The sequence below is a fragment of the Xiphophorus hellerii genome, chromosome 16, assembly GCF_003331165.1.
Source record: "Xiphophorus hellerii strain 12219 chromosome 16, Xiphophorus_hellerii-4.1, whole genome shotgun sequence".
Lineage (NCBI taxonomy): Eukaryota > Metazoa > Chordata > Actinopteri > Cyprinodontiformes > Poeciliidae > Xiphophorus > Xiphophorus hellerii.
Window position 1 is genome coordinate 133,655 of NC_045687.1, and position 16,924 is coordinate 150,578.

General features: G+C 43.3%; 2 protein-coding genes and 2 long non-coding RNA genes across 4 annotated transcripts; 3 read left to right on the plus strand and 1 right to left on the minus strand.

The window, feature by feature from the left end:
* Window positions 1-1,312: 1,312 nt before the first annotated feature.
* Window positions 1,313-12,181, minus strand: LOC116734957 (trypsin I-P1-like). Its single transcript, XM_032586503.1, has 6 exons — window positions 12,020-12,181; window positions 8,480-8,500; window positions 3,869-4,040; window positions 3,319-3,587; window positions 2,425-2,555; window positions 1,313-2,344 (listed from the first exon to the last, which is right to left on the minus strand). The coding sequence occupies exons 1-6, from the start codon at window positions 12,078-12,080 to the stop codon at window positions 2,081-2,083; spliced, it is 918 nt and encodes a 305-aa protein (XP_032442394.1). The 5' UTR covers window positions 12,081-12,181; the 3' UTR covers window positions 1,313-2,080.
* On the plus strand, window positions 4,047-6,696 carry LOC116734973 (uncharacterized). The gene is made up of 2 exons (XR_004342299.1): window positions 4,047-4,181; window positions 6,010-6,696. It is a non-coding gene; the product is annotated as an uncharacterized LOC116734973 (long non-coding RNA).
* On the plus strand, window positions 7,903-8,417 carry LOC116734975 (uncharacterized). Its single transcript, XR_004342301.1, has 2 exons — window positions 7,903-8,163; window positions 8,195-8,417. It is a non-coding gene; the product is annotated as an uncharacterized LOC116734975 (long non-coding RNA).
* Window positions 12,182-14,351: 2,170 nt separating the features above from the next.
* On the plus strand, window positions 14,352-16,862 carry LOC116734943 (heat shock 70 kDa protein 1). Its single transcript, XM_032586483.1, has 2 exons — window positions 14,352-14,486; window positions 14,788-16,862. The coding sequence occupies exon 2, from the start codon at window positions 14,811-14,813 to the stop codon at window positions 16,728-16,730; it is 1,920 nt and encodes a 639-aa protein (XP_032442374.1). The 5' UTR covers window positions 14,352-14,486; window positions 14,788-14,810; the 3' UTR covers window positions 16,731-16,862.
* The last annotated feature ends 62 nt before the right edge of the window (window positions 16,863-16,924 follow it).

A 16,924-nucleotide genomic window follows, 5' to 3' on the forward strand; every position in this document is an offset into this window, starting at 1 on the left:
GAGGTGTACTTGATAGATAGCGTGGCTGTCAGTACGCCAACAACATGCCAAAGCGCAAATGTATGTTTACCGACGATTTACAAAAGAGTTTCCCCGCTTTCAGACCGGGTCGAGACAAATGGGAGGCCTTGTGCACAGTGTGCAAAGCAGGCACAAATGTCTCGGTGTCCAATGGAGGTGCAAGGGATCTGAAAAGCCACCTGGACACCGAGAAACACAAAACAGCTGTCCGAGGTGAGAGTAGTGCTAGCTCGATCACACAGTACTTTGTCAAACCAGGGAACGAGGATGCAGTGAATGCAGCGGAGGCTGCATGGTCATCCCACACAGTGAAACATCACAACAGTTATCGATCTATGACTGCACGAGTTCATTGTTGAAAAAGAAACTGCTGACAAAGATCAGCTCTACAGCAAAATATAAATGGGCAAACAAGGACAAGGAAGAAAAACCGGATGAAGAGGAAGAAAAACCGGATGAAGAGGAAGAAAAACCGGATGAAGAGGAAGAAAAACCGGATGAAGAGGAAGACGAGGATTAAACAGGAAAGTAAAGATAGTCTATTGATATGTTTGTTCGTTTTTGGTACATTTTGAGTTATTTTTGCTACACAAGAGGTATTTTTTGTTAATTAGCTCATTTGTTAATTTATTTTTTCCAATAGCCTACAGAACAGACATTATTTCGTTCATTACTGAGGCTGAGTATCATGTGTTATTGGGAGTTGAGAGTTATTGTTAACTTTTATTGTTAAATGAGGAATGTTTAGATGGGACATTATTTCTTTCATTGTGCTATTCATTCATTACAGGAATTGTTAAGCATTTTTTAATAAATACATTTTGAATAAAATTATCATTTGTTATTGGAGTTATTGCGGTTGACTTTTACTGAAAAGCATTTTTAATAAACCAACTGTAAATATCATGTTATTGTAGGATTACGTAGGCCTATGCCACAGACATCTCTATGCATGGGAACAGAGATCCGCTCCAAGGTGTCCTGGTTTTCCCAAATGAAAATATGGTCACCCTATTTTAATTAGACAATTAGATAGGAATAAATGTAAATTAGATATAAGGGACTTTTTTCAGAGATCATCTGGGGATGAAGGTTTAGTCGTTTTAGTTTTTTAAGAAAAACGGGGAGAGGAGGAGGAGGAAGAGCAGCAGCAGGAGGAGGAGGAGAACCACATCCTCTGGCTGGTTCTGGTTCTGGACCAGAAGTCCGAACACCTGGACAGTTCCCATGGAGGGGAATACGGCAACACGCACAGAACAAAAAGGGTATATAAACGATCCAAACACAAAAACAGAGGGACAATTTGTTTCCTTTATTAAGAACTTGGCACCCGGAAAGTCCAACAGAAAAATATTTAGATGTATTTGATTGATTTACTTCATATAGTAACAGAGAAAAGCTGATCCCTGAGTATTTTTTATCAAGACACAAACATGAAAACTTCTTCATTTAATAATAAATCACAGTAAAGGTCTAAAAACAAAAACAATTCCAACACAAACAAAAATAATCAGAAACTAAAAACTTCATCAGTTACATCATGTAAAATTTGTGCAAAACATTTAACAGCAAAACCTTTAAACCTTTTTCTGACTGAATCCTGCTGAGTTTGGAGCCAAGAAGCAGAAAATAACATTTAAATGTGACACTTTATTATCATGTACACCGTAAAAATGTCATAAAATCTAATTTTTCTGTCTTTAATTTTAGTCTCAGTTCTGATGATCAGGGAGAAGAAAGTTTCTTATTGTTTTTAAATATATTTAAAACCTTATTATGAATACTTTCATATGGTGAAGGTCACCATAACCCTCTGCAAATACAAAATATTTAAATTAATTATTTAAAGATCAAATTGGGGTTTTAAAGTTTTGATGAAAACTTTGGATTCATTTTATTTGATGAAAATCGAAATAAGTCCCCTACATTTTAAACACATTTTTGGTGATTTTTATGACATTAATGAGTCCCAATGTTAAGAATCTTCTATAAATAAAGAATTGTTTCTGTTTATAGCAGTTTTGTTAATAATCAGCCGTCACAGCTCCGGTTCTGGACCTCAGGACAGGAGCAGAGCGAGGCTGAGCATGGGGACGGCCAGCAGCGACGCGGCCAGCCGGCGAGCGGCGGCGGCGGCGCCCTGGAAGCTGATGTATCCCGGCTGCTCGCCGCTCACCTGGCTGTTGATCCAGGTCTGGTAGTTGGAAATTCGGGCGTAAACTCCGGGATAGCCGGGCTGGGCGCAGCCGTTCCCGTAGCTCACCACGCCGGCCTGGACCCACACCGTCCCGTTTTTGGTGACCAGAGGTCCGCCGGAGTCTCCCTGCGCCACAGGAACGGCCTCAGGTCAGAAAGCTTCCAGCGTGACCTTTAACCCCTTAGAGGGAGGAACAGGTGACTCACCTGGCAGGAGTCCTTCCCTCCGTTGGTCAGACCGGCACACAGCATGTTGTTTGTTAACGTGCTGTAGGAGGCGCTGCACTGGCTGTTGGACACAATGGGAACGTCCACTTCCTGCAGCGTCTGAGAAACGCCTGCAGGGGGAGACAACGGACCAGTCAATGATCAAAGTTTTACCGATTCTATCAGTAAATCCATAACTGATCAGGAATTGCTGCTATCCGAGGAAACATCGGAGAACAGGCTGAGCCGCAGACGGGCCGTCTGGAAACACCTGGAAACACCTGCACAGGTAAACAGGATCCCACCTGAGATGTGACGCCAAAGCAGAATAAAAGACGGGTTTTCCACTCCACTGTGAAAAAGTTCTAGAGTTTCAATGGCCGTAACAGACCACTTCCTGTTTCGGTGGCCGTAACTTCCTGTAGCTGTTCTCTCCGTCCGCGACTTTTAGCTGTTATAAATTTTCAGTTTTTATTTTAGATTTTTTTAAAGAACAAAATCTGTTACTGACAGAAGCAACTGATGTGAGAGAATAAATCATGCAGTACATTGACCTCTGACCCCTGACCTCTGACACATGCATCGCCCTGACCTCTGACCTTGTGCAGGTGAGTTTAAATGCTGTACGTTTTCTCTCTGCTGGCTCCTGGCCCGGTTAGCTGTTTGTTGTTTCTCTGCTCCGACCTTAATGCCCCAAAGCGGGACATCACTTCTCTCCCCGGTGGCAGAACTTCCTCTATGAGGTCAAAGTTCAGCAGAGGCCTGCTAACGACCATCTGACCCGGGTGTGTTGAACCGGGGAGAGAGCGGAACCGTGCAGGACCCCCAGAGGGGGCCTGGCTGCTCCTACGCATCATCGTTGCCTTCAGAGAAGCGACAGGAAGTGAATCTTACTGCCGCCGTAGCTGAGGGTCCCCCAGCCGGTGACCCAGCAGTCCAGTCCGGACGGGAAGACGCTGCCGTCGGCGGCCAGGCAGACAGGCCGGACGTAGTTGGTGAAGGTGACGGCGGAGGACAGCTGCACCAGGGCCAAGTCGTTGTCGTTTGTGTTGGAGTTGTAGTCCGGATGGACGATGATCTGCGCCGCGCTGCGGGACACCACGTTAGCGGAGGACGTCAGACTCTGAAGGCCGAGGTCAACGGTCACGCCCGACGTGCTGGTGCTGAAAGAAACAGGCGACACTTTGTTTATGGGCGAACTCCGAACCCAACGCTGGATACTTCCTCCAAGAACTTCTCACTTATGACTCAAATATTCCCAACAAGAAAACTAGTTCAGGATTCGGAGCCTGCTGCCCGTCTGAAGGCCGCCTGGTTCTTTGTCTGTAAATCTGTGTTTCTGTATGTCCAACAATTTTCAATTAAAAAAAAACTTAGTTCACTTCCTGTTCAGCAGCTGTCCCTGGTGCTGAACAGGAAGTGATGTCACATGAACAGAACTCACCTCTCAAAGCAGTGCGCGGCAGAGAGAACCCACTGGCTGTTGATGAGGGACCCTCCGCACAGCCCCCCCTGGATGCGCAGCTTGGCCTGCCACGGCCACGCCCCGGCCGCCGCCTCCTGGCCGCCCACGATCCGCGTGTCGCTCCTCGTGTTGAGCGGCGCGGCGCCGCAAACTGCAGAGACACGTCGGAGCATCAGGTCACCGGAAACGTTAGCTGCTCTCACCTAAACGTCCAGCAACACCAACTCAGTAGTTAGCAGAAGCTAATGCTAAAGCAGCAGCTAATGACTCAAAGTGTCATTTCACCTCCAAGGTGTAAAGGAAGAAATATTTATTATTAACTTTGAACAAAACGTTTGAAGAACATGTCTGATCTGTGCTACACATAAAAGTGAAAGGAAAATATGGTCTGGTAATATAGGTGCTTATTTTAAATGGATTTGAGTTGTTCTCCATTAAAAGATGTTCTGACAATGGGCTAAAGTATTTTTGAAATCAATAGAAAAATTTATAGTGATAATGAAGCATATTTTGGTTAATTAACTTGGGAAAATAATTATAGAAATTAAAATTATTATTGTGTTAGCCATTTTCAGAGCATTAATTTAATGGAGTAAGACTGTTTTAAGAAATGTTTTGAAGAATCCGTCATTGATTAAGTTATCACTAATCAGGAAAAGTCCTCAGGTGGGTCTGAGATGTGGGATTATAATGATTTTTCTAAACTTGATTTTGATTTTTGATTTACAAACATTTAAAACGATTTTGAATAAAACTTTAAATTCGACGACAAGTAAAAGACCTAGCTAAAATTGGTAGATTTGAAAATGTTTGGATTTGTTAAGTCATACATTGACATTATAATTTCTCCAGGTCTAACTCTTTTGAATTTTGTTTAAGGAACGCATGTAGAATGATTTAGACAAACAATCAATAAGATCTAGTTTGTTCTATAAAAGTAATTTAAACTGGACTGTTTAATTCATTGATATGAATTAAATCAATGAATTAATTTAATTCATTAAATTAATGAATTAAATTAATTCCATTTTTGATGGTAAATGTAAGCTTTACAACTACATTTTTAAGTTTTTGTGTTTGTTTTGTTTCGTTTGTTTAATCCTATTTTTACAAGATTGGTTTAAGAGGACGATCTGCATATGTTTAATATTCTGGCAAAACGTTACTTTGGAAACATGTCTTTTGAAACGGGTGATTACTAGGTTTTGGTATTTTCCATCGGGTAGGAACTATAGTTTAAGATAATAGAAACGTAAATTGAAGGGATCACATCCACCATTTGATGAACAGAACTGGACAAAGTAGGAGATAAGGCTTCACGGGATGAGTTGCTCATGGTTTTTGCACACAGACTGGCCTGGAGTTCCGACCTCCAGGTAGGACTCTGGACTCTGTAAAAACAAGCTGTTGTCATGCGAGGCGGGGTGGGGCTGCTTGGAGAAGCGGCTTCACACTTATTTCGAGGATAGCAGCCACAGAGCCACGAGCATTGGAGGATTCACTTGAACATACAGTGAATTGAAGATGTTTGTGATGATTACACAAATGAATGATGCCTTTGGACAAATCTGATCTCTGTTTTGTCGTTTCAGTTTGGTTCCCTGGTGCCCTGCGGATGTGGTCTCATTCAAAATCTGCGTTCTTTGATAAAAAGGATTAAAATACTTCCCCTGGATGGAAAATAACAAAGCAAAGTTATTTTTTTAGGTGAAACCATCGTTTGATTGTACTGACAGTAATGAAGGTGATATTAAAGAATGTTGTAATTGTGTTTCTGATGCTAGTGAAATTCATGTTGAAAACAAAATGTCTGTTTAATGACCTGTGACAGGTCGTTTCCTGAGATTTAGTTTCCTCACGAGGAGATTTCACTCTCCTTAAAAACTCACTGTAATATTGACATAATAATCCAATTTTCAGTGAGCAACGGACGCTAAGGTGGAAACTTGAGGTTTCCAACCGAGGAGTTCAGGCTGCAAGAGGATCGACATTAATTTTTTATTGCGTGTTTTTCGTTCGTTGTGAACTCTGAAAAGGACTTTCGTTTCGTTTTTTGCGCGCATTTTTTGAACATTTCCTGACGAAGACTTCATATTTTTTAAGAATGTCCATCGACAAAGGTCAAGGTCAAATTACTCTACGCCACTTCCTGCAGGGCTTGGCCTCCAGGAAGTGATTGTTCATTTCAGACTTTTAGTCGTTGGATTTTGCTAACTCAGGTTTAGCCGGTCAGGTTAGAAACGGTTTTCTCTGGGTTAGTTAGCCTGTTATAACATGAAGAGACAGGGGCTCATATTTTATGATTTATATATAAATACGTTTATATGTGGTATTTGTTGAATTATAAATGTCTCAGCTTCAAACTTAATATTTAGTTTGATATCTGAACATTTAGTCTGAAGCTAAATATTTTGTTAAATATTTAGCTATATTTAGCTCTAAGCTCAAACCAAATAGCCAAATGTAGCTAACTACATTTGCATCTCTACATTTGGAAATAAATATTTCGTTTGAAACTGACATTTATAAATGAATGAATAACAATTAAAACTGCATTATTTTTTATTAAGAAATGATAAATAATGATAAATCATGGCTGTGAGTTGGTCAGCGTTACTCAGCAGCGTATTGTTAGCTGCCCTGTCGTTTGTTCAAGATGATTTTTCTATTTGTTGGATTTTTGCCACTTGCTCAAAATGAGGAGAGGAAATGGAACTTCAAAATAAGAGCATGGACATAAACGGCTAATTACCTGAGAAATTCTTAACAGTCGTTAAGCAAAACTTCACATGTTGAACTTTTCTCAGCTGAAAGTTTACAAAGCAGCCAAGGAAATGAGTTTCAGAAGTTTCTGGAATTTTTTTATGGGCATTTCAAAGTTAGCAAGAACGCTAACATGCTAAGCTGAGAATTTGAGCTGCAACCATTAGCATTAGCATTAGCAGTAGTGTTTCCACCACTGGAATAATAAATAAAATGTCAGTAACTGATTTTAAACTGGAGATCTCCAGTTCTGCTGAACTAATGAACCGAAATCCTCTGCAGGTCTTCCTCTCCATCCTCCTCATCCTCATCCTCATCCTCTCCTGTCCTTACCTTTCAGCCATTCCTCCAGTCCTGATTAAAGTTTTTCATCTCGTTAATCTGCTTCATTCCTCTTTTTCGCCACTCATTTTTCTAACTTCTACCCGATTTATTTCTACATCCAGTCTCTGTTGCAGCTGCTCTCATCCCACTCATCCCTGACCAGCTGTTCTAACTATCTGTGCTGCCCATCGATTCGTGCTACCTGGTGGTGATGACGCGAACATCGATGCTACGTCACGTTCTGCTGACTCAGCAGATTTCTTATCCTTCCTGTGGAAGATTTGTCTCATGTTTTATTTCATCGCAGATTACAGTAAGTATTATTTCATTTATTTTATTCCAGGCTTTCATTAAGCTGCTGTATTACTTCATGTTTTTAGTTTACATTACAGCAGCTTGTAAATATATTTAATAGCTTTAGTTTGCCGTCTGCAAAGTCGTTACAGTAAACAAGTCATTGTTAATCAGGATAAAATACGTTGTTTTGTAGCTTTTTTGTCCCTATACTTTAAAACATTTTAGTTTAATTATACTCTTTTTTTATTAAGTTTTGCTAAAACTTAATAAAAAGTTAAGTGATGATGGGATATATTAATCATATCCCATCACTGTGGCTGCTGCTGATAACAGAAGCTATGAAACGGATCAATGCAGAAAGAGTCACTGATCTGTATTAGTCTTTCATTTAATTCCAATAAAAACCTGCTTCCCCTGATCCGGTTTTATTCTTACAAATCTCTGTATTTAAAATAGTTTCAACAGGTAGGATAAAAGGATTAGTGCAAACATCTACAGCTTTTCATTTTAAACAGGTAGATATTCAGATGAAGGAAGTCATCTTCTTGTGGTTTCGTCATGGATAGAAATTGTTCCGATGCTAAGCTAACCATAACTGCTAAGCTTCCACTTCAGTAACTCAAATATTATTATTTAATATATTTAACATTAACAACCTGCTGTAGTTTGTAAACATGACAGTAGCAGTTTTAGACGGGTAGCACAGACAGATAGACCTAGCCATCTATTCGTGGAACGGTAGGAAAATCTGACAAGGTAGCACTGATTGTCAGAACACCAGGTTTACATCTGCTGCTGCACAGAGCTGCTCAGGTGTGTTAGAATCATGGCAGCAAACCAGTAAACGCAAAGAACTTTGCAGTTTTTCCCCAAACTAACCGGCTAACGAGGTAGCATCAGTTGATGCTACCTCCTGATGAGGTAGCATCAACTGATGGTCCAATAGATTTTGGCTCATGTTTTTCTGGTCCGATGTTTTTCATTCGGAACCAGGCAGGACTTGAACTGGAATCTGGATTCTTGTTTCAGAAGATTTTCAGTTCTTCATAAGAAGAACTGTTCAGTTCAGTTCTTCATAATAAGAACTGTTCAGTTCAGTTCTTCATAGTAAGAAGAACTGTTCAGTTCAGTACTTCATAATAATTACAACACTGTGTTATTTCTTTAACAAAATCAGATTTCAGAAGGAATGAGACGAGGACTCACCACTGAGCTGTGCGTTGCTTCCTGTGGGAGAGAAAGCAGATAGTCAGTTGCGGTTCCGACCCGACGGCTTGTTCCTCCGGGCGCGGCCGGGGAATTTTCAAGAACAAAGCAGGAATTCAACTTATTTAAATTGCAGGTAAACAGGAAAAGGTGATGATGATGTCAGCTGCGCCTCGACATGCAGCATAATTTAAATTAATGTTAGATAGTAGAGAAATGAAAACGTTCGTTGGTTTGACTGTCATTTATTAATTTCAGTGAATAAAAGGTGAATCGAAAAGGAAGAACTGGAAACATTCAGGCTGTTTTACTGGGTTCCAGTTGAAACGACTGGTGTTTATTTCCTCTAAATAAAAACTGGTTTTCTGTTTGATCAGATCTTTGCCGGTTCCTTTGTGTTTTATTTCTGTTCATGTTTGAGTTTCATGACGTTTTTCTTCAGTCCTGGTTCCTCCTGTTTCTCGTTGCTCAGAAACTGGTGAGCTCATCTCCTCCCTTTTCTCTAAATTTACTTTTTTTTTATCAAACTGGTTTTTGTTGCTTTTTGGTCTCTGCGCCTCACATGACAGTTTGGTGAAGAAAAGATTAAATTTGAACCTTAAACTGTTAGAAATTCATCCAGGGACCCGAGATTAAAACATGTTATTATTAGAAATGTGGGAACAGACGATCCTGAATTTAAATCCTTGTGAGCAATAATGAATACATGAATAAAATCAAAGCTTTAATGAAGTTTGGAAATCGGAGCTTTGAGTTTAAATGCCCTCAGTTTCGCTCTGACTTGTTTAAATGCCCGACTTTCAGGTTTGGACTCTGCTGAATGAAGCTGGAAGCATCCATGTTGGTGTGGGGCAGGGATCACAAGGTTCAACTGGTTGGACTGGTTTCAGCTTGAAGGCAGACTCTGTTTTCTGAGAAGTTTATTGTTGACTCTAACTCATTGTTTGGAGTTTCAGGTATTTTTGCATCTAAACCATCTTGGATCAAGATTTCCCAGAATCCACTCTGTCACCGGTAGACGAAGCACAGAGAAGAATTCAAACATGTTCAGGTCCAACATCGCATGATAACGACAACTGGCTGCTTCTCCTCATTCTGCACATTATCTGACATAAAATAAAATAATATAAAAAGTTATTTTAGTAATAATCTGTGAGGAATCCTGGTAAAGAAACGACAGTTTAAAAACTGGACTCAGAAGAACTGGGAAAGGTTTGGGTTTGTGTGTTTGGGAAGCATTTCGTTTTATTTCTGCACTGCTTGGTTGTTACTTTGTTCTCTTTTTACTGAGCCAACAAGGTCAAAGTTCACAAGAAGGACAAAGCCTGGAGGCTTTCAGGTTCAGAACAATCCCCCTAATGGACCAATTAAAGTTTTCCAGCCTTTCACACCTCAGGATTAAAACATGTTATTATTAGAAAGGCGTTGACATCATCAACACTGAGCTGAATGGAGGGAAGGGCCGCTGACGGCCCGGCCCGGCCCGGCCCGGCCCGGCTTGGCCCGGCCGCTTGTCAGTGACCTAAAGGGCAACAGTCTGACTGCAGGTCATCACCTGCTGCATCCAACCCGACCAGACCACGGAGTCGGGGCCGTGGCGTCTTTGGAGCCACTAAAGGCCTCGGGTCTGCGGCTCTGAGGGAAGAACCGGGTCCATGTGGGTCCAGTGGTTCAGACACAAACAGTGAAGCAGTGATGGCCGACTTCAGGAAAAGAATCTAAAGGCGAGTCCGGAACCGTTCGGATCATCGCTGGCCTGCGGTGTGACTCCTCCTGAACCCGTCTGATCCAGGAACAATGGACAAACCAGTTGGTGTTCAAACCTCCTGACCCGGAATCAGCCGTGTGAGAAAGACACAAACTATGCCAAGAATCATCCCCACCCGTAACCTTTAACCTTTGCTCCTTAAAACGGGCCACCAACAACCTTCCAGCTCTTAAGCAACAAACCCAGTTAAGACATTGGTCTGGTTTCCCTCTCTCTGGTTCGGACTCGATGGTCCCAGTGTTCAGGATCTAACAACATGCTAACAGCAGCAGGGAACAGGGAACTGCTGGCCTTCAGAGGACAGCGATCATCTCACCGTGTGACGGAGGTTGAAACTGCTCCCTCCTAGTTTCACTAGTTATTTCCTCTCTGGCTCAGCGAACGACAGAAAAGGAGGATTATTTGTGAATGTGGAAGATTTTCCAGGTGTTTCTAACGTCTCGAATCGAATTCTTTAGCCGGTTTGTCTCACGGTGAAGAGTGAAGGTTTGTAGAAAAGAAAGTACAACAGTTATCAATGTTATGATAGAGGAAACGTCCTTTTAGCAAACCGCTGCCAAATACTGAACCACATTAAGCATTTAGTTTTTATTTCTACTTCCTATGTTTAAATTACTTGCACCTGTTGCTTCCAATATGTTAGTGTCCTCTGTTGTTATGTAGAAAGTAATTCTGGTTTCTGAACTGCTTTAAGCAAACGGCAGTGGAAACTGGCTGGCTAACCGCTAACCGGCTGGCTAACCGCTAACCGGCTGGCTAACCGCTAACTGTGCTCCACTGGTAGCTGAAACCCTCCTGGGTCTGGTGGGTCCGGTGGGTCCGGTTCTGACTGCTGGGACCTCAGTGTCTGACGCCAACCTTCATTCTCAGATTAACTTTTGAACGCTGAAGGATTCCTGCTTGGAATAATCCTGAGTTCAAGTTTGAAAATTAAACTTTTGGTTTTTGCTTAACGTGTTTTTAAATCCATTAAAGTTGTTAATTTTTAAACTCTGCCATCATCAGATAAATTCTTCCTGAATCTCTGATTTGAGGAGTTTAAAATGAGCTGGTTAGCGAATGTAGCATATTAAAGTTGATTTTGTCATTTTAACAGTTTATTGTGATAATAATTAGACTTTTAGGTTCGCTTGTCATGTCTTGTAGCGTACTGATAAAAAATGAACCTGGACTGTATGAACATATTTACATCACAAGACAACTGTAACATTTTTAGACATACCGTCTTATGTTTTTACAAATACAGCAAACAAATATATAATAAAAAAAGCGACAGGAAAAGTTTCCCATCTGTATGTAAGAATATAAACCCAATAATCTCCAACATGAAGCTCTGCTTTTGCAAAAAGGTAAAAGAAAAGGTGGAACCAAAACCTTTCTGATTTTACTAAATGTTGAACAGGAACATTTAAACCTCAAAGCAAACATTTGAACTTTTTATTCTGATACATTGATTACATGTCAAAATGTCCCTGGATCAAGATTTATTAAGGATTAATACTTTCTGGGAGACAGAAGTAAAAAATATACCAACATAAGTTTTAGTGTTATACTATAATATAGTATAATATAACATAGAACAATTATACTAACCTTTATTCAAACTGCTTAATGCTGAGTTTTTAGATTATCATTCATCAAACTTAATTTTGTTATTTTTTAACAGCTGCTGTTTAAATGTTCTGATAAGTCCAGAATGATGTCAGAAACTCAGCAGGAACACGAGCGATTTAAAGGTTTCTGCTCTGAACCGTCACAAAGGTGAGACTCACCTGCAGCCCAGAGGGTCAGCAGCAGCAGCAGGACTCTGGAGGAAGATGACCCGACCTTCATCACGAAGAGACTCTGGAGCTTCTGCTCTCAAGATGAGAAGATGAAGAAATGCTGCTCTGAACCGACCCGACTGCTGACGGAGCAACACCACACACCCTCATACACACAGAGACACACACCCTCATACACACAGAGACACACAGAGACACACACACCCTCATACACACAGAGACACACACCCTCATACACACAGAGACACACAGAGACACACACACCCTCACTGCAAACACAACAAACACCTCCAGACATAAAAATGCTCCCACACTGGCAAATGTTATTTCTTTAATGTATTATTATATACAGTACATATACAGTATATGTATTATTATATTATATATTATTATATGTATTATTATAAGACCTCTCAGGTTCTGGTTCTGGTTCTGCTCTGCATCCCCAGAACCAGAACCAAACGAGGAGAAGCAGCTTTCAGCATCTATGCACCATAAATTTGGAACAAACTTCCAGAAAACTGTAAAACAGCTGAAACACTGACTTCTTTTAAATCTCAACTAAAAACCCACCTGGTTAGGATTGTATTTGAAATGTAATCAATTACAAATTTATTGATGGAACTTGACTTAATGATTGATTCTATGTTGCTTTGTGTTTCTGTGTTTGTAATGATGTAAAGCACTTTGAAATGCCTTGCTGCTGAAATGTGCTATACAAATCAAATTTGATTGATTGATTGATTTTATTCATTTTTATTTATTTGTTTGTTTTTTATTTCATCCATTGATGTATTTTTATTTGATTTATTAGAGAATGTTCAGGAAGCAGATGCAGAGCACACAGCGCCCCCTGCTGGTTTTATACGCCGATAAAGATGCAGCAGAAAATTACAAGTTAGATTGAAGTGAATGAAACCAGAGATCCAGGTGATCCAGGTGATCCAGTGATCCAGATGCTTCTGGTCTGTAGATCTGGTTGTAAATGGTTCTGCTGGTTGTTCCTCATTATTACTCTTCACTGATCACCAGTCATACACACATTTAACATTTAATGGTTTTAATGAAAAAAACTTGAAATCATCAAAACTCAACAGATTTTCTCACTGCTTTCTGAAGCCACTGATGGCGTCACACATGAGCATCGAGCTGCGGGTCAAAGGTCAGATACCTGAGCTTCCGGGTTTCAGAGATCAGGCTGCCGACCAACAGAAGCTGAACGTCATCGCAGAAAGGTGAGTCCAGGTGAGTCCAGGTGCAGCTGTGTTCACAAACAATCCAGAGTCTAAAAGTAGCTCACAGTGACATCATCTGAAGCTGTGACATCATCTGAAGCCATAAATAAATCAGTGAATGTGGAGCTCCATTGGGGAAGGTGGAGGACAGGAAGGAGAGACAGAAGTTCTGCTCCGTCTGCCTTTACTTCGTTGATCAGACAGTCATCGGTCTGATCATTGATCACTGATCAGACTGCAGTTCATGGCTGATCGCTCCATCAACAGTCATGGTGATCAGTGGTCCCCAACCACTGATCATTGTGGTCAGTGGTCAGTCTTGTACCGCGGACCGGTCAAGACTTCGAAAATTCGCTGCGGACCGAGGGCACGGGGTGTTGCGCGCCGAGACGGAAGTATTCAATTAATTCTTCCACGGCCCGGTACCAATTGGGGGGTTGGGGACCACTGATGATGATGACGTCAGTTCCTCATGGCGGTGAACTGCAGTCCCTTTGCTGCCATCTGGTGGACAATAGTAGAACAGAAACGGTGGTTTCTAGTTTCACTGACTGCTCATTTCTCAGAAATGTTTCTATATATTTTGTTTCAGTTTAAATATTTTCTTTCTCTCCATTAAAAGCTGGAGAACATAACAATAAATCTACATGCAGGAAATGCTTCACTTTCTATAAACTCCCCCAATAAACTGATCTGATATTTTTAGTTGGTTTCAATCAAGACAACTTTCTCCTTAAAACAGATCCGATCCGAGTTTAAGTGAACCTGGAGAGTCCCAGTCCTCCGAGTCTCCTTCCGTCTAAAACCTGAAATATCCAACAGATTGAATAAACCTTCGGCCTTCAGGAGGATTTCTGCGCTTTATTAAACCAACATGTTGATATTTTTGCTCTAATATTGTCTCCGTCATTCCCGCTCTGGGAGCTTCTGGAAATGTTGTGAATTCATCGGGCTTTTCTGTCACTTTCTGACATTTTCTCGGAGCGACCAGAAGCTGGGAGAAACTTCTAGCGGGTGACGTCATGACGTCACGGGGCCTCGCCGCGCCCTGTGATTGGCCGAAGGCTGGAGAAGCAGCGAGAAGCGAGTGAGGGGGTATAAATAGCGGTGAGGGCGAAGCTGAGACAGTTAGAGACTCAGAGACCTTCAGAGAACATCAGGAGATCCAGCAGAGGAGAAAGAAGCATCACAGCGCTCTGCGCAGGAAACTCTGGACTACAGTAAGTTCTAACTTTTCTTCTTCTCTGCTCCCGCAGCGACTACAGACTGAATTCATGCTCCTATTAACTGGTGGAGGGACAGAGAAACACACGTTGTAGAGTTTAGTCAAAGACAGGACAGATTTGTGGAGCAAATGATGTTTGAACGTCTCCGAGGCGTCGCTGAACGCAGCTTTGCAGAAGCAGTCAGATTGGAGCAAAACCTGCTACACAGTCCAGTAAAAACCTAAAGTGTAGCATATGAAGTGTTTCTGAGAGGGAATAATCCTCCTTCTCCTCCTGTGTGTCTCTGCTGGTTTAGGCCTGAAAGGAAACCCAGCCAAGATGTGTGCAGCTAAAAACGTGGCCATCGGCATCGACCTGGGCACCACCTACTCCTGCGTGGGGGTTTTCCAGCACGGAAAAGTGGAAATCATCGCCAACGACCAGGGCAACAGGACCACCCCCAGCTACGTGGCCTTCACCGACACCGAGAGGCTGATCGGGGACGCGGCCAAGAACCAGGTGGCCCTGAACCCCAGCAACACGGTGTTTGACGCCAAGAGGCTGATCGGCAGAAAGTTTGAAGAGCCGGTGGTGCAGGCCGACATGAAGCACTGGCCCTTCGAGGTGCTTTCAGACGGAGGCAGGCCCAAAATTCAGGTGGAGTACAAAGGGGAGAACAAAGCCTTCTTCCCCGAGGAGATCTCCTCCATGGTCCTGGTGAAGATGAAGGAGATCGCCGAGGCCTACCTGGGCCACAAGGTGTCCAACGCCGTGGTCACGGTCCCCGCCTACTTCAACGACTCCCAGCGACAGGCCACCAAAGACGCAGGCGTCATCGCGGGACTCAACGTCTTGAGGATCATCAACGAGCCCACGGCGGCCGCCATCGCCTACGGTCTGGACAAAGGCAAGTCGGGAGAGAGAAACGTCCTGATCTTTGACCTGGGCGGAGGCACCTTCGACGTGTCCGTCCTGACCATCGAGGACGGCATCTTTGAGGTGAAGGCCACGGCCGGAGACACTCACCTGGGAGGAGAGGACTTTGACAACCGCATGGTCAACCACTTTGTGGAGGAGTTCAAGAGGAAACACAAGAAGGACATCAGCCAGAACAAGAGAGCCTTGAGGAGGCTGCGCACAGCTTGCGAGAGGGCCAAGAGGACCCTGTCCTCCAGCTCCCAGGCCAGCATCGAGATCGACTCTCTGTTCGAGGGGGTGGACCTGTACACCTCCATCACCAGGGCTCGCTTTGAGGAGCTGTGCTCCGACCTGTTCAGGGGAACCTTGGAGCCCGTGGAGAAGGCTTTGAGGGACGCCAAGATGGACAAGGGCCAGATCCATGACGCGGTCCTGGTGGGAGGCTCCACCCGAATCCCCAAGATCCAGAAGCTGCTGCAGGACTTCTTCAACGGCCGGGAGCTGAACAAGAGCATCAACCCGGACGAGGCGGTGGCTTACGGCGCCGCTGTCCAGGCCGCCATCCTGACGGGAGATACGTCGGGGAACGTCCAGGACCTGCTGCTGCTGGACGTGGCTCCTCTGTCCCTGGGGATCGAGACGGCCGGAGGAGTGATGACGGCCCTGATCAAACGCAACACCACCGTCCCCACCAAGCAGACCCAGGTGTTCAGCACCTACTCCGACAACCAGCCCGGGGTCCTGATCCAGGTCTACGAAGGGGAGAGAGCCATGACCAAGGACAACAACCTGCTGGGCAGGTTTGAGCTGACGGGAATCCCGCCCGCTCCACGAGGGGTCCCGCAGGTCGAGGTCACCTTCGACGTGGACGCCAACGGCATCCTGAACGTGTCCGCGGTGGACAAAAGCACCGGCAAAGAGAACAAGATCACCATCGCCAACGACAAGGGCCGACTGAGCAAAGAGGAGATCGAGAGGATGGTGCAGGACGCCGAGAAGTACAAAGCCGAGGACGAGCTGCAGAGGGACAAGATAGCTGCCAAGAACTCCCTGGAGTCCTACGCTTTCACCGTGAAGAGCAGCGTGGAGGACGAGAGCTTGAAGGGCAAGATCAGCCAGGAGGACAAGAAGAAGGTGGTGGACAAGTGCCAGGAGACCATCAGCTGGCTGGAGAACAACCAGCTGGCTGAGAAAGACGAGTACCAACACCAGCAGAAAGAGCTGGAGAAGGTGTGCAACCCCATCATCAGCAACTTGTACCAGGGAGGGAGGCCCACTGGGAGCTGCAGAGAGCAGGCAGGAGCCCACAGCCAGGGGCCCACTGTGGAGGAGGTGGACTGAAGGACCACTGGAGGTTTAATATTGTAAAAGTCAAAACTGTTTACCTTGTTCTGTTCATGAGACTTGAATATATTTTTGCTCTTTGCTTTTTTTTTTATATTGCTTTATATTAATAAATGTGATTGAATTTCATCTGTCTGGTTTCTTTGCTTCCAGAAGTTAATGTTTTCTAAATGTTAGTTTAGATTGATCTC

Excerpts from the sequence above, each read along its gene's own strand:
- LOC116734957 (XM_032586503.1), bottom strand. The coding sequence starts at position 12,080 with ATGAAGGTCGGGTCATCTTCCTCCAGAGTCCTGCTGCTGCTGCTGACC. Across the intron at positions 4,041-8,479 it reads AAGCAACGCACAGCTCAGTG|TTTGCGGCGCCGCGCCGCTC; the intron begins GTGAGTCCTCGT and ends GTGTCTCTGCAG. Across the intron at positions 2,556-3,318 it reads GACCCTCAGCTACGGCGGCA|GCGTTTCTCAGACGCTGCAG; the intron begins GTAAGATTCACT and ends CTCCCCCTGCAG.
- LOC116734943 (XM_032586483.1), top strand. The coding sequence starts at position 14,811 with ATGTGTGCAGCTAAAAACGTGGCCATCGGCATCGACCTGGGCACCACC.